At 43.5% G+C, this 16,569-nt stretch overlaps 1 protein-coding gene across 2 annotated transcripts in view; it reads left to right on the top strand.

The window, feature by feature from the left end:
- The window catches only part of PTPRB (protein tyrosine phosphatase receptor type B), a 63,923-nt gene extending 56,764 nt beyond the window's left edge, over window positions 1–7,159 (top strand). For both annotated transcript variants that reach the window (XM_035334957.1, XM_035334949.1), the window contains 3 exons: window positions 1,440–1,560; window positions 2,367–6,441; window positions 6,472–7,159. In XM_035334957.1, the coding sequence (XP_035190848.1) occupies window positions 1,440–1,560; window positions 2,367–2,389 (144 nt within the window). In that variant the 3' untranslated portion in view covers window positions 2,390–6,441; window positions 6,472–7,159. The remainder of the gene's footprint in view (window positions 1–1,439; window positions 1,561–2,366; window positions 6,442–6,471) is intronic.
- Window positions 7,160–16,569: the final 9,410 nt, after the last annotated feature.

Here is a 16,569-nt window from a genome sequence, read left to right as displayed (position 1 = left end):
AGAACCGATCACCCTTCTAACATATTATGCAAAACGAAGTATACACATTCTACAAGTGCAGAAAAAGTGTTCAGGATTTCTTTCTGTGCCTTTAAAACTGCAAGAAAATCACTTTAAGTTAATAGCAACTAAACACTTAGGAGCTGATGTAATGAAGGAGAGTTGTTGAGGCAGTCTGCGTTTTGCCTGGGAACTGTTAACAGAGGAATCAGAATGTTTGATGGGTCTGCCTGTATTAGCTTGATGCTAATGGAGCTCTTTGTTGCAATTTGGAAACAAAAGCAATTTGGAAACAAAAATATCAGTGGCTGGGCTTCTTAGCAGCAGTCACGCGAGTATAAAGAAAGGTGCCATTGGGAATGTAAGAGAGATTTCCCAGAACTGTCTTAATTACAGAACGCCTCCTCTTTTAAGGGAGACAGATTCTCAGCCTGATCTGGGCATCCTCAGAGAAGAATACATTTCACCTTCCACACATTCCCACCATCCATAGTCAACAAAGGCAGACAGCAGGCATCCTCACTTTCCTACTGCCAGAGCACTGAGAAAAATGCACAGAGCAATAGCTGAATTTCTTATGGAAAACAGATAGACAGAAGTTTTGGGGAAGGAAACGTGCTTATTGAAGAAATTTTATCTTTGAGATGAAGTAATATTAAAAAAATACATCTTGATATAAAAGGAGCTCAGCCTAATTTGGGGGTACCATGCTACACTAATTGCAAAGCAAGAATGACCCATTTCATAAACCCTGAAGGGTGGCAAAGCATGGGGATTTAACAATCCGTTCTATAATGGTAGTTGATAGTCAGTAACATCATGCTGACCATCTCTACATTGGTTGTGAATGTCATCTTAGCTCCCTTCTAGTGAAACGCATTCTGCAGAAAAGATGGTCTGTCATTCATTGCATATTCAGAAGCAATCTTGTAACTTACATTGGACCGAAAAATACAGTTTTTGCCAAAAAATAATCTAGATCATCAAAGTTCTATGAAATATGTATATATTTTGATAAATTTATTTGGAGAATACTTTAAAAAAAAAAATCAGGAAATTGTCTCTTCTCTGTGCTTCCCTGTACATATCAGCTGTTACACATACGTATTATCTAAGCATTCAGAAGTAGTAGCTGTCCAGCATGGCCTCATGTCAAATTATGCCCTACAGTTAATAAAGCTTTCAGTCATGGCATAAAAAACATATTATGACAGTCAAAACATGTTAGTTTATGTTTTAATGGTACAATTTCTAAAAACAGATGATCATGAAAGTTCACTATATTACCACTGTGTAAAGGAGATTAATTCCAGAAGTACATTTTCACTTTTAACACCGCTCTTGATTCTGTGGGAGTCAGCCTGTAATGATTTTTCACAATAAAGTAAATGAAATCATGAAATTTTCTGGGGTGATTTAAAAAAAAAAATCTTTTACAGTGTCAATATGTGTACCTACATCAATGTGTGCGAGATGTGTTAAGAGCCAGAAAGCTTCGCAGCGAACAGGAAAATCCCTTGTTTCCAATATATGAAAATGTGAATCCAGAGTATCACAGAGGTAAGTGGAAGTTTATCAAATTATAAACATAATAGATCATTGGCAATGTAATTAAGGGGGAAAATTGCTCTATCCCTTGCCATTGATGTTTGTTTCTTCTTGGACATTCATTTATTCACCACTCTTTTCTTGTGACTCTTGCAATTTCATCTGCTTTGTAAGGGGCTTGCCAACCATGTTTCAGCAACCTTACTTCCTTCATTAGTAGTATTTATAGCATCTCTTCCTGCTCTTGCCTTATCTTCATGCTCTCCCTGTCTCATGCTTCTCGATACCTATGCTGTTGGGTGAACTGAACCCCTTCCCTATCCTGATACTGGCCTCCTCCTTTACCTCGCAGCTGTTTACACCATCTACTTCTAAGCATACTGAGGCCACTGGCTGGGATCCCTGGTCTCCTTTGACATCCATGGTGTTCAGCTTCTGTCCTGAATCGTCCCCATTTTCTGTTCTAAGGTGGCCTTAGGGGACTTCCTGCCTGTCTTAACCGTAGGTGTCCAAGGCGGTGCTCTTTCCTCCTCCCACAGCTCTCCATCCTTACAGGCTTTTTTTTTTTTCCTAGCCTATATCCAGTTCCTTGGGCTATTCCTTGGGGAATTTAGAGAATTAGAGAATTCCTTTGGAGAATTTAGAGCTATGCCCACTAAAGGCTCTGAAAACCCTCAACCCATTTGGGTGCCCAGGCTGCCTGTACAGGTAGGCCTTGAGAAAGTGGTGCCAGGAAACTCAGTCTTACTTCAGGCAGAGATGAACATGAAGCCACTTGTGTTGTTTTATTTCCTAATCCCAGTTTTCCTTGCTTTCAGATGCTGTTTATTCAAGGCACTAAGAATGTTACAGACACCTGCTTTTGTGACCACATTTGTTAACTAGGGGCTTTGTTTGTTGTTTTTTTTATGTATGTATTTCATGCACTAGAAAGGTGCCAGACCTTTCTATTGAGACTGTATTATTTATTGGTCTGGTGTTTTTTTAAAAGATATATAATTTAAGTGTAATAGATGTTAATGTATATAATTGTATTTTGGCATTATGTAAATATGTATTTTTTCTATAATGTTTATATTAATATTAAGCTTCAGATAATACTATTTTTTCTTATACAGTTTTTATGAACTGTTCTACATAAACTATTTTAAAGTGTATGGCTAACAGGACTGCTGCATTTTGAGCAGGTCAGGTATTGGCATTTAACACACAGGAAAAATCCTACAAGGAAAGCCTCATTTTTTATTTTTTTTTTTTTTAACTCGTTTGTGAGATGAAATAAGCTACTATTAAGAAAGGGAACAGTAGTCCTGCATAAGAGTTACAATGCTACTTTTCACTTTAAGCTTACTGCTTGTGATCTGACCAAAATGGATGAAATCCATGCCACCATGACATATCTTTTACAGAACTCATTAACAGCGAAGTAAAACAGGGTCCACCTCACTAGACACAACTGTTTCAGTCTAATGTGACATAGTAGAAAAATATCAAACAACACATGCTGCCTTGAAGTCTAGCTGGCCTTTCCCCACACACACGCTTTGAGGGGAACAGGTCACATCCTGATTTCTTTACACTGGTTTAAGAGAGCAGAATCAGACCACAGCCTGTGTCTGTGCATTTTTACTTGCATACAATTACAGTAAGAAAAGTTTTCAAGAAAACACCTCATACACTTACATTAACAGAGCCATGAGGATGTGAAAGCTGTCAGATTCCATAGCTCACTAAAATGGTGATGTACCATGACAGCTTAGGAAGTAGAGGGGTTAGAAATGTATTGAAATGAAGACATACAAAGATACATATCCCGCAGTTTGCACAACTGGCTTTGGCTTTAAGCTGCTTGCAGAACAGCTGCCTCAGCCCAAGTGCAGGTCTCCTTCAAATGCTGTTTGCTTTCACAGAGGGAAAGCGTGGCCCCAGGTTGTCCTCACAGAAGGACTCCTCCGCTCAGATATTGCCTGATGTCACCACTGTAAGGGCAGATGGATTAGAAGAAGGCTTATCATAACCCAGGGGATGTAGTCTTACGATGATTAGCTTGCTGTGCTAATCATCAGGTGCACTCAGAGCATCCTGTGATCAGCAAGAAGTGTAATCCAACAGCACCCACCAGGTATCCTGCCCAGCCAAGCAGTTTAGGAACATCCTTTTTCCTCTCCAAAAGAGGCTTTTCCTTCAAGGAACTGATTTGAACACTCTGCTCAGCTGTTCTTTGCCTTTGAAGAGCATTTTATAAATAAATAGAAAAGAGGCAGCACGCAGTTCATCTCCTTCACATGTAGGAAGTGTTTGGTAGTTCTCCTTTTATCTACTCGTTCCCTCTTTACTTAGAAAAAACTTAGCCTGCTGCTGAAGACAAGTGCCTAGATTCCACTTTTATTTTGGAGAGAAATCAGTATTTCTGAAGGCCTACAGAGAACCAGCCAACACATCTAAGTGCCTTAGAAACTGCAGTGGCTCTGGGACAAGATTACCGTGACTTCACCAAGACTTAGTGGAGCCACACTCTCCCTGCAGTAGGAACACCTGTGTGATAATGGATGAAGTCTGCAAGGTTTCTCTGTCAGAGTTTTCTTAAATCATTCTAAAACAGAACCAGCAATACTGTGCACATCCATGTCACTCAGGTTTTCCTGCAGAGGAAGAAAGAGCCTGATGGTGCCTCTTCCTTCTTACTCCAGCTGGAGTCTCATCCTTTCTTGTCCAATACCCTCAGCTGCCTCAGAAGCAACCTTTCCTATCAACTTTCACATCTGCTCAGAACACGTAGGCTCAGATAAGCTTGTAGGTGTCTGTATGAAAATGCTGCTTCTTCCTCCTGGACGTCCCTATTAGCCCCCACACAAACCTCAAGATGCAGCACCCTTAGTGGGATCTGAGGAAGAAGGGAACAACATTGCAGTGGAAGCCACGTCAACAGAGGGAAGTCTAGGCAAAAGCACAAAGAAGGGTGCAGACTTTCTGCAAGCCTCTTCCCTGTTCCTTGTGCTGCAGAGACTCCAGGCTAGCAGGCAAGGACAAACAAGCATGGCAGCATTAGATTGATCATTGGTTCCACTAATAACAGCTGAACTTAGGGCATCATGGAAATTGCTTTTGTGCTACGTGCGCTGCATTTAGTCCCTTCTTTCTGCAGCAGTAGCTGCAGAATGAAGATCACGTTAGTTACCAGCAGTACAACAGCTCGGTGAAGACGTAGCACGTGCACTCCGTAAATTAGCTCACGCTATGTATTACTGTGTCATTTCTGTATGCTGAGGGAAATGGAACTCGCTCAGTAATGCATGATTGGATGGCAAAAGTCTGATTGCATACTACTATATATGTATGTTGTTCGTTGTTTTCAGACGGGCACATCATTCTGCTCTTTATTTTAATGGTGTTTCTCAGCTCCCTTCTCAGAGGGAACTCTGTAGGGAACGCCTATAGAGTTCACAAATCTACACCCAAAATGACGGTGTTGTAGCAAACCTTTTCTCTCAGCTAAAAATGGACACAGTGCATAAGCCTCTTCCTCCTCATCACTTAATAACATGACAGATGACCTTAAACACTCTGGCACAGTGCTCTTGAACAGCTTTACATCTCTGCCTAGTTAGGTCCTGCAAGAAACTGTACATACACTTCATTGCTCTGGTTCTGCTTTATGGCCAATTCTGGTCCTGTAAAACCAGTGTAAAGCCACTGAGGATAAGTATAAAGTATCTATGTAGCATTTTTTTTTAATATAAGACACTAACTTACCAGTTTAATTAATTATATTTACTGTGCCTCTAAGCTAAACAACAGAATCAAAGGGAAATTATTAATGTAACAAGAATGGACTTGAAGAAGCCTGTGTGCTGAACAAAGGTGGCTCTGAAGGAAAGAGACATCCTCTGCTGAAGAGGATGCTTCTGTTTTGCATGTCCATGAATGATGTTCAGAACTCCTTTCTTGATGTTTCCCAATAATAATGTTATAAAGCAAGGCTAGTGTTATTGCTGATCCATAAGCTAAGATTTGCACACTTGGAGCCCAGTCCTGTGAATATCCACATTGTCCACAAAGCTACCTGAATACCTTTCTGAAAGTCAACTGGAATGTCTGTCTGAAAAATACCATGCAACTTGTGAAGCACTTGCAGGGTTGGGCTTTTAGGTTAATTCAAATTTTTGTATTGAAAGTTATTTAATAATGAAAAAAATATAATTAATGTTTTTAATCCGTGCAATACAATTACAAGATCCACTACCGATCATAGAAAAGAAGTAGATTTTGCATAGCTGGAGTTGATAAATGATATTTTTTGTTACTAATGGAACACAAAAGTGGGTGAGAAATAGGCATACTGTGAAGATGTCATAAAAGTGCAACTTTATACATTTTTCTCTGCTGCTATAGTTATTTATACAGCTTATATACGTGCCTAAAATTGCCAGAAATATTATTTTATGCTACGATATACTATGAATTTTCTTTCAGTTGTAGAACAGAGAAAAGAATGTGTGAGCTTTAAGTTTATATTATGTATTTTATACAGTTGTCTGTGCTTTAACTTAGAAAGCAGAAAGTCAAATACTGAACAGATCGGAGTACATGAGCACTTAGCTGTGCTCATCAGCCTGGGAGTTAATATGTGGGCTAAAGGAATGAGCAAATAACCATCTAATCACTGTATTAGCATCTCCTCCCAGGGTCGCAGATCAGAGAAACACGTCTGACATTCACAGATGCAGCCTACCGCAGTTACAGCTTCAGTACCAAGGAGTGGCATGTTGGGTGCTTAGGTTTATTCGGATTTATTTCAGTACTTCAGGCAGACACTGCTTTTTTTAAACAAAATACAATATAAAATGACAACCCCACCCCTCATGGCCCATCACAGATGTGTGGGCTCTGGAGGTGTGAACTCTGGGACCCTTGTCCCAGGAGGCTGCAACTTTGAATGAAAGATGAGTGTGCACCACTACATGTAGGCAGCTCACTTTGGACCCTGTGCCCTTCACTGTCCTTCCCAAGCTGACAAAGTCAAACTCCTGACCTGTTGGTATGGCAAAAGCAAAGTGGTCTGTTACTGGTGACCCCACAGATCAATAGCTAGTTCAGACTGGGATATTTTTTTTAAGACTGGCAGGAAATACTGGAGACAAGGGTCTCACTAAATTTAGCAAATACTGTGGAATTTGGGCACAGACAGTGTCAATGATGCTGGTAGATTGATATGCATGACTTGGTTGTTTCTTGGTTTATTTGAAAGCTGAAGAAATACTATAAGTAATGTCAAGTAGCTAAATATATATTGCTCTCTACCAGGGCTGTATGTTATAGTGAAAAAAGCCATGATTTTGAAATACAGCTAGCCATAAATTCTTTGCCAGTGCCTGGAGTAAAGTGACTGAAAAATTCTTCAGCACATACTCCATTGTCATATGCTATATAATTACTTATATTTGTGTTCCAAACAAACACTGGGTGAACACAGAATTGTGCTACTCTTGTCAATTTAATTTATGCATTTGTTAAGTATATTTTTATATTTTTAGCTACAGTCAACAAATCAAATATATTTGAGTGTATTTTACACATTTTTATAAATAGTTCATGAATAAAACAATCATTTAAAAAATCACGTCTTTGTTTTCTGTTTGACTGCCTTTGCATTATGGATTTTGTTGTCCTGCTGCTCACAGAAAAGGTCATAAGTGAGTTTGATTTCAAGTGAGATGGTCTTCAGAGAACATTAAATTCACCAGAAGCCTCAGCCTACTGGGGAAAGGGGTTCTGTTGTTGCCTGCTGGCTGGATTAGTGCCCATGCAGAAAGATACAGTTGTTTCCTCAGCCCCCCCCAAAGTTCTCTGCGCTCATGCCCAGACAAATTGTCTGGATTATACAGTGTGCATTTGAAACAATGGCGCAACTCAGGAACTTGAGTGCCTTTTATTTTAGGGATGTTTCGCAAAGCAGTTGTACCTATGAAGACTGCACTGGAGCTACATCACTGTCTACCACCTGAGGATCTGAGCCATTCTTTATAACAAATATATTTTTTTCTGCTTCCCCTCTCCACAATGCTTAAAACCCATTAGCATTCTTGTGAGTTCAGGGAGCTCAGCGGTAGCATGCTTGTTGCCAACCCTGTGTGTCTCAGTTAGTCCTTATTTGTCATCAAAAGTGTTTAGAACAAGGTGATTCTGTTTATTTTAAAGGAAGAATGATGTATGGGGTTACACATTGTACTGTGAGCTATTCGCTGAGAAGCTGTGTACTGAAGGCTTTGTTGTTAGATACGTCCTGAGGAAGGTGTTAGGTTTTTTCTTTGTGATATAAAAGCTTACCTCTTAAGCATACTCCATCCTGAAGCCAACGTAGGCACAGAAGAGCGGCAATAAAGATAATGTACGGTTAGTATCTCTATGCAGGAGAAACACGGCCAGCACTGCAGACAGGAATAAATACAGATGGTTTTACAAGGTGCAGCAAGGAAACCAAAACACAGAGGGTCTCCAGTGCTTCTGGTTTCCTAAGAAGACAGAACTTGGTTGGCAATACCACCATCAGCAGGTGCCAGGAGTGAAAATATAAAGTGCTGGTAACCGAGCCTTTACACATCGCTCATTTAAAATACCAGCCCTGACCTATGCAGACACCCCCCAGCAACAACAAAAGACAACATAAAAGAGAAAAACAGCCTTCCAATTAGACAGTGAAAAAACTTTGTATTGCAGAGGAGTTGCAAAAGCCGGGCATGCTTTTCCTGTCCCACGGGGGCCTTGGTAGCTGTTCGTATCTGCATAAAGAGGCGTGTGTGCCTCCTTCTTGGGGTCTGCTTCTCGCAGGTGCCTGACGTTACATCAAAGTGAGGTGGTCGCTGTCATCTGTGTCTTCCAAAAACCTCTCCACAACGGGCAGCTGTGCTTCCTGCTTGCGACTAGGAGTGGCTCCCCTAAGCTGTAGGGCTAGGTAGAGCACTGCAGGTGTATAGGCACCAAAGTCCAAGGAGAAGCTTTTTTGCAGACCTCAAAGTATTCAATTCTCCATGCAAAAGATTAATTTAGCACCTACAGCTTTTCTGTTTTGCAGGTCCTGGGGACCCCAAAAAGGCTGAAGTGCCCCGAATGCTGTCACTGACCAGACAGGGTCCCTATACAGTAGGGTCCCAGCTCCAGGCTGCTCTCCCTGCACACCCCCTTCTGACCCAAATTCCCGGCCACACAGGGTGGTAGAGCGTGTCCAGCCCCTGGAGGTGGTTGCACACAGTTTCAGGGAACAAAGAGAGAGAAAAAAGTGCCAGTAAGCCCAGCTGCGCCTGGGCTTGGCACCGCCTCGCTTCCTCCCTCCACAGAGGGCTTCGGTCACTGAGCCTCAGGGCCGCACACCCAGCGCTTGTGGGAACAACAGGGACAGGCGAAAAGCTGGGGCAAGAAGAGCAGAAACCACCGGTGTTACTGCAGCCCTGCTTGCAAAGCAGCTCAGAGGAGGCCGAGCACTGCCAGGAGCCTGGCGGGGGGTGACAGCCGCAACCTTGGGCAGCAGACGAACGCCGGGCACCGAGCATCGCTGGCAAATGCCGCGCTGGCGGGGACAGGCGTTTGTACATGGCCTTCCCCATGCTCGTGCCAAAATCCCTGCCAAGTTTCACACCATGTCCTTGTTTGTCTTTGGTGTTCGAGCACCCAGACCTGCTTATGCTCCAAATGAGCAGAGACCTGCAGCAGCTACCTTTTACCAAGAGTAAAGGCAGAGCTTTCCTGCTCTCCCCACAAGTGGTGAGGCCACAGCTAGTAGCTAGGTGCCACCCAGTTTGAGTCCTCACAGGACAAGAAGGGGACAGAAACCAGGTATTTCTGCTCCCACAAGCTCCCCCGTTACCTGAGGAGAGGCACTGTCCTGTCTAAAAGATGGGGTACAGGCAGAAAGGGTGAGCTGGGTGAGCCCCTGCAGGAAGGAGGTGCCTCCCAGCTGCTCTGTTTCACGTGCTGGCTCTCATGGATGATTTTCCTACATAAGTGTCTTGGCCAGGCTGGTTTGCACCAGGCATTAAAGCTAGGCAGGTTTCAGTGACGGATGCCCAAATGTGCTGTCCTGCATAGGCGAACCTGGATAGAAGAAAGCCAATGATCTGGCTAATATCACACCTCCATAAAATAAATAAATAAATAAATAAAAATAAAAGAACAGGATTATCAAAAGTGTAAATTTGGTATAGGTCAGTTTCCCCTTTAATAGAGAGAACAATGTGCATTTGTGAAGTCCTTATCTCTGCTTCTAGTAGAGCTAGAGCTGTAGCATTTCCATCAGCTTTGTCCTTTGGATGGAAGCCAGGCATCTGGATAGCATTGGGTTATACATGCCACGTACAGTGCACTCAAGGGGCACTGACCAAGCTGCTGCTTAAACCTAGTTGCCATCATCTTCTCCAACCTGTGGTGGCATCTCAGGTATGAAGAAGTTTGCTCTCGAGACAGAGCAAACACTAGGAGTGTTTACATCTGCTCACACACAGACTTTTCTAGTACAGAGATGTCTGTCTGGGGCAGACTTCCCGTACGATCGCCCATCCCCAAATAACCAGAGGAGGTCAGAAGAACCATACCCCAGTCATCAAAGACACAGAAAGTGGTTAGGTTGACAAAGCAGATAGCAAGGCAGATAGCTACAGTGCCTATGTAGATACCCATGGGCTTAAGTAAACTGATTACTATCCCAGTATCCTGGTCATATTTGGGATGGATGAGGAGCTGAGCTACTTCACCCTGCCAAATGGAGGTGATCTGGGGCCACCTCGGGGCAATCAGCCCCTCACAGCTTTGCTGCTCAGCATGTTCTGAACGAAGCTCTGCATTCGCAGCTGGTGAGAAAGTTGTGCAGCTAAAGTCAAGTCACTAATCATCAGACTAGTAGAGTGATGGGGAAAAATTACCAAGAGTCTCTTCAGGGATGAAAGAAAATGCACTGGATTGGCTCCACAGGATGCTAGCACTAGATCCTTGCATTGATAAGCAAACAAAAAGGACTCTGTCAGAAATTACTTCCCTGTCCATGGCATAGCACACACACAAGTCAGTAGGGATGGGGCTATATTTCAAATCCATTTGTCCGAGTTGTCAAACACCTACTGGAAGGTACAAAAATAAAAGCGTTTCCACTTCGCAAATTTATTGCTACAAATTTTAAAAGTGATCTGTTGCAACTATAATCCCAGGGTCTCTCGTGCTCCCAGTGTATATGTGGGACAAATACGTCTGTTTTTAGCCCAGACCAGGTTTGAGGCTCTAGCACAGCCCACAGAGAAAGAAGGCCCTTCAATTTTATTTTCCATCCTACAGAGAGTAAGGAAACCTGAAATTAAAGAAGAGAATGGTGGTATTATGGGTAAGAAAGCCTATGCTTCCTGGAGATGACACGTAGTAAAGCCACCAGAACGGAGTTGGTATGAACTGAGCTGCACTGTAAAAACACAGAGTAAAAATAATCAGATGCAGACAGTAAAGTGAAGGTAGTCTGAATGCTCCGCACAGCTTGGCTAGGGAGGAAAATGTTATGCAAATAAAGGACAGATACAGAAAGGTCCATGTGTTAATTGGGGGCACTTCTCTTGCCTGTCACTGACTAAGGCAACAGTAATGAAACCACTAGGAGAAAAATATGGGCACTTGCAAAGGCAATAAAGACTTGTATAATGTCCAAAGTACCAAACAGATCAGTAAAGATAGGCTCAAGACACCAAGCATGATAAATGCCAGCCTCCTGTTATCTTATCACTGGATCTAAAAGACACCTGGAGCCAAATTATTTGTGAGCCCAACTTGGAAGACTGAACTGGCAGACAACTGGAATTAATTAATGCCCTACAGATCTGTGCTAGAAAGATTGGGGAGCACTAAAAATAGCTGAGGAGCCTGTTTCTTACACTTCATACCAATTAGATCTGGTCGGGCTGTGACAAATTTTCTGTAAACATCCTGATGAACAAGCAACTCCCCCAAGTCCCCTCCAGGAGCTCCTGGGCAGCTGAAATCTTGCATTAAAAATGCCCAGAATTTCAAACGGCAAAAATAGAGAGGGAAAAAAAGCAAAAGGAAGCATTGGTGTCAAGTATGTTGTGGTTGATTAGCCAGGGTAGGTGGGAAGATTTCTGATGCTTGACTTAATGATGTTCTGGAGCATGGATTTCTGTTTGCTTTGGTGGGATTAGACCTAAACATCTGGTTGTACTGAGTCAATTAGAGGAAAAGAAGAAAAGTCAGAAAATACGGTGAGTGCACTTCTACTGCTCTTGTCTAGAGAGTGCGTTCGTTATTCATCTCTGTTGGGAAAGTTGCACAGACATCCATGCTGGGATGGGAAGGCAACTGGGTAGAAGGGTGAAGAGGGGTAAACTCCCTGGTCTGTTTCAGGAGAGATCTGCTGTGGCAGAGCCTGGCCTGCCCCTCACAGCCCCACCAGGATGCCTCAGGAAACGAGGCCCAAACCCAGCTCAGCCCCCAGCTGCCACCTGCATCCATGAGGAACAGGGACACTGGATTTGGAAAAAAGTGTGTCTAATGCTGGCTTTCTCATAGGTGCAAGTCTGCCTGGTGGCTGGGAACACCCCTCAGGGAAGAGAGGAGCACAGAAAGGGAGAACAAATATTTGGACAGCCGGAGGATGCTGGGTTGGGGCCCATGCTCTGTGTTATGCCAAGTGCAAGAGACGCCGGCGCAGTAGGACTTTGCTCATTGCACACACCTCCTCTGTGGAGATGGGGAAGCTGAGGGGTTTGTTCATGTGGCCAGGTCCCCTTTGCTCCTGAAATGACACTTTGCACCTTCAAACCAAAAGGGAAAATGTGGTGCAGAGCCTTCAGAAAGAGCTTTTCCCTTAGCTGCGTCCCCATGACTTCCCCTCTCCAGCACTTATCTTGATAATTAAATTATGCAGCTGAGGAAAGTGATTTGGAAACAGATGGCATACAAGACGCTGTAGAAAACAGTGGTGCATTTCAATCTTTCACAGCAGCGTGCAGACAGATTGGGGTGGTATATGGGCCTTGAAGTAGTTGAACTTCAAAGTCTGCTTGTGCAGTGGCCTTTAACCAGAAGAGACGAATAGCCCTTTAGCCTCCAACTTGATACTCACCATTAAGTTTTAAAATCAAGCTTTTTCCCTGAACATTGTGGCTAGTCTAATTTGCCACACCAGTTGGTGTGCCCTAACCGAGGTTCCCGCTAAGCTTCAATGACAGCATCCAAGGTAGGACATACAGGATTTGGGCGAGGTGGGATACTGAAACAAGCAGTTTAGACAAATCTAGCACTAGTCCACAAAGTATGGGAGAATGGTCAAAAAAGAACAAATCGTTAATTAATCTGTGTCAGAGTAAACTTAAACTTGTGTGAAGCATCTCCTTTTCACTGTGATGTTTCCCTCCGTACTGCGACTGCACATCCCAGGCGGGCCCCATGCTCCAAGCCCGGTCTCTTGCTGTCCTCCTTGTTTTAAGACATTTAAGACCACTGCATGAACTCGGCGGGGTGAGGACCAGCTGTCCTCAACACCAGGCAGAGGGATCCCACCGCTGCCTCCCAGCCACGACACACATCGTGGGGAAAGGAGACGGGGAGATATTCCATCGATGTGGGCAATGAAAGGGGTGCACCCACGGCATCTGCTGTGGGATCACTGTTAGTGTCCTCACTCAAAACTTAGATGGCAAAAGAGATTGTGCTAGGTGGGGCTGCTGCCTCCTTCCAGGAAAACAGCACGGTCCTCAGATCCCACCCTCTGAAATAAGCTGGAAACTGCCTCGTTCTCACTATCCTGGTAATGAAAACCATCACGAGAGGAGCCCTCCTGGCAGCTGTTTCCACCACTCAGTGTATTTCCACACAAAGCTGGAGGCAGTTCTCAGAGAGTCTAATAAATTGGACATAAAGAGTTTAAACTGTCTGGATAAATAATGACAGATGCTTGGGGAAGGAATAGCAGGCAGAAGTATGAGTTTCACAGTGCCCGCAGTTCAAAGAAAATTAGTTCAAAATGTGGGGGCATTGTTCATATGAACAGCAAGGGATAACGCAGCGAGGGGCAGGGGAAGCTGTCTCCTTCCCTGTCATGGTGATCTGCTGCGCCGTGCCAGCACCATGCATTGCAGCTGCACTCACCATCATGGGGGGATGGATGCACACCGTCATTTGTGGGGAAATGCTGAATCCACCAGCAGAGGTAGGGACCGAGGACCTGGTATCCCTACATTTTTTGTCCATCTTGGCTGCTGTTTCGTGGTGTAACCCTGCACACAACACTTAACTCCTGCATGTTGCAGTTCAGCTGCATGTAAAAGAAATTCTTGCTTCCTGGGGATCTGAGGAGACTTACACTCCAGTTAAAATCCCACTTTGAAAGAAGCTATTAAAAATAACCATGCTGCCAACCCTCTTTTTCCTCACCCAAGGACGGAGCAGGTTTTAATACGGCACATTTGCCAGAAAAGGGAAAGCCTCCTGAAAAGGGAAGCAAACTCTGCATTGTCAGAAAGGCTGCAGCAATTCTTACAGCTTGTGTTGTTTTTTTATTTTATTTTCCTTCAGATTTCATATTTCATAATAGCTACTATTTGAATGGAGTGGGCCAAATTATCAGAACCCTTTCGAGCTCCATAATGAGCGATCCTAATAGCAACATTTGACTTGACAACACGGTCTTCAAGGTTATTTAGCGAAGAACAGAATGTACATCAAATTAAAAAAAAAAAAAAAGTGAATTCTAATGTGCCTCTGCAAAATAAATATGAAACTAATCAATCTGTCTCTTCTCTTTTTGTTTTGGCTATCAATAAAAGCAACCTTGAAAGTGTAACTTGAGTGTCAGAGAGCGATAGGGGAACAATGCTACGAGGAACGCGGGTTGGTACAGACTGTTTTAGATCATTATAAAGCTAATTATTGAGAGAGACAGCTCAGTGTGCAGAATATAGAATAACGATGAGTTTAGTAAACATCCACTACACGGTGTGAGTGCATTTGTGTGCCTGGAGAAGGGTGCTTAAGAAGGAAGGAGCAGGGGGAAAACAGAATACGTGCGCCATGCCAATGGCAGATGGGAAGAAAGGGCCATGCCCAGGCCCTCTCAGGGACAAATCGCTATGACAGCCACCCTCTAACTGCATGAAAGAGGCTGGAAGTCACCAAACAAAAAGAAATCATCCCCACAAAGTTGCCAGATAGGTCAGAACGAAATTTGAGCAGTAGGTCAATAAAAGTAGTCCTGGTTTGAAATACGGAGTTTTGCCCAAACCTTTGTTTATTTCGCTCGTTTACAAAGCAAAATAGGCTAAAAAATACCACGTCAGCCCCGTGTTTCCCCAAGAAGTCACTGAGTGGCAGCTGCTGAAGAGAAGGCCAGGGCATCGGGGCAGGTGGGGGCTCTCAGTGCCTGCTGCACCACACTGCTGAGCGGCATCGCCCCGGGGGCTTTGTGGCCTCAGCTCTGCTTGCCGAGAAGCTTCTTCCCCCCAGATGCTCTATTTGCTGTATTCCTCCCATCCTCATTTATTAGTTGATATTTTTCAAAAATAGAAGAGACATTTTATTCTTCTGCTAATGCTTTTAGCTGCTCATATTTGCTTTTGCTTCATCTGCCCATCAAACCGCTGCTCATAAACCTCCTGATCTGACAGATTTTAAAAATTCAATTAATTTGCCCTTTACCTTGCCATGTCATATCATGAGTAAAGCTGCTGAGACTCCTCACCCCACACCTGCACTCGGCATCTCGCGGTTCATTATTGCTTTGTGTTGACACTTCGGCCCATTTTCAGTCTCCCTGAGCTTGTTGCCAGCCTGATATAAATTAATTTCTTCAGTAAGTTCCCGAGGCATTATTTAAAATGCTCCCTGTGGTGTATTGCGTCCCGTATGTCTCCATTAGTCTCCAGTTTGACTGTAAAAGAGCAGCAAAGTTCACAGGACGCTGTTTGCTTTTAATACAGCGGAATCGCTGGCTGCCGGGATCCACTCATCTGGATGCTTGTAGGTTCACAGCATACTCTCAGTGGCTTCGATGAAGAATGGATATTAATCCATCAAAAGCCAGGGAAGCTAGCTAATTCCAGAATTTGTTTTTTTTTCCTTAGGGATCAGGCCAATTTTTCATGATTTTTCAGGAGAAAAATCACCTGGGCATGGGAAGTGCTTTGCCCAGAAACCACCACCAGCTGCTGGGGGCTGCTGAACAAGCAGTTACAGAAAAAAGCTGAATATTTCATTTTTTTTTCCTACTCCTTTTAGTGAATGACAGTTGGCATGCAAGTAGGAAAAGGGACAAACAGTTTGCTAGCCAAAATGTTACGGAAAATTTATATTTTGCGGGTTCGTGTTTGATGCTGCATTAACTCGTTAAATTAAAGTACGTGCGGATTACTTTTTTTTTTTTTTAAGCAATATCAAAGGTAATTCAAGCAACTTTTAACTGCATTTCTGGGAAAGTGATTTCAAACGTATTGCTGTGTGTGCTACATACGTGTGTGATGCAAACATGAGTGCCGGGATGCCAACACTGCGCAGCCTCGCAGGCACCAGCTTGGGTCCGATTCATCCCCTGGGGCCCTGACCCAACAAGGCAGCACATCTGAATTGCACACGTCTTCCCTCCAAGGTTTCCTCACTCACACTTTCTGCACTTTCTGCAGCAAAGACTATGCTCCACGTATCATTGCAGAAAACCCCTAAGAAGGCGGAAAGGGGAGGGCTTTGCTTCTGACTGGAATTTACTGCAGGAGTAGCAGCTGTTCCTTGCTGAGGAAAAAGTGAGTTTTGACTCTCAGCAAAATTACACACAGAAATGATTTATTGCTAACTCCAGCTAGAGGATTTCTGTCAGTGACCACAAGAAACTATTCACTGGGTACACTGAGCTTCATCATTAGGAACTCTGCTGTGCTTCATTTCATCTGAATAATTAAATAAAAGCCATCACCGGAGTTGTTTTGTTTTGTTTTGTCCTCTCTTTTCTTATTCCAGGTATCTTCTCCTCTTCCATGCGGACATTCT

This window comes from Oxyura jamaicensis, chromosome 1, assembly GCF_011077185.1.
Source record: "Oxyura jamaicensis isolate SHBP4307 breed ruddy duck chromosome 1, BPBGC_Ojam_1.0, whole genome shotgun sequence".
NCBI lineage: Eukaryota > Metazoa > Chordata > Aves > Anseriformes > Anatidae > Oxyura > Oxyura jamaicensis.
This window is presented reverse-complemented; position numbering and strand designations above follow the sequence as displayed.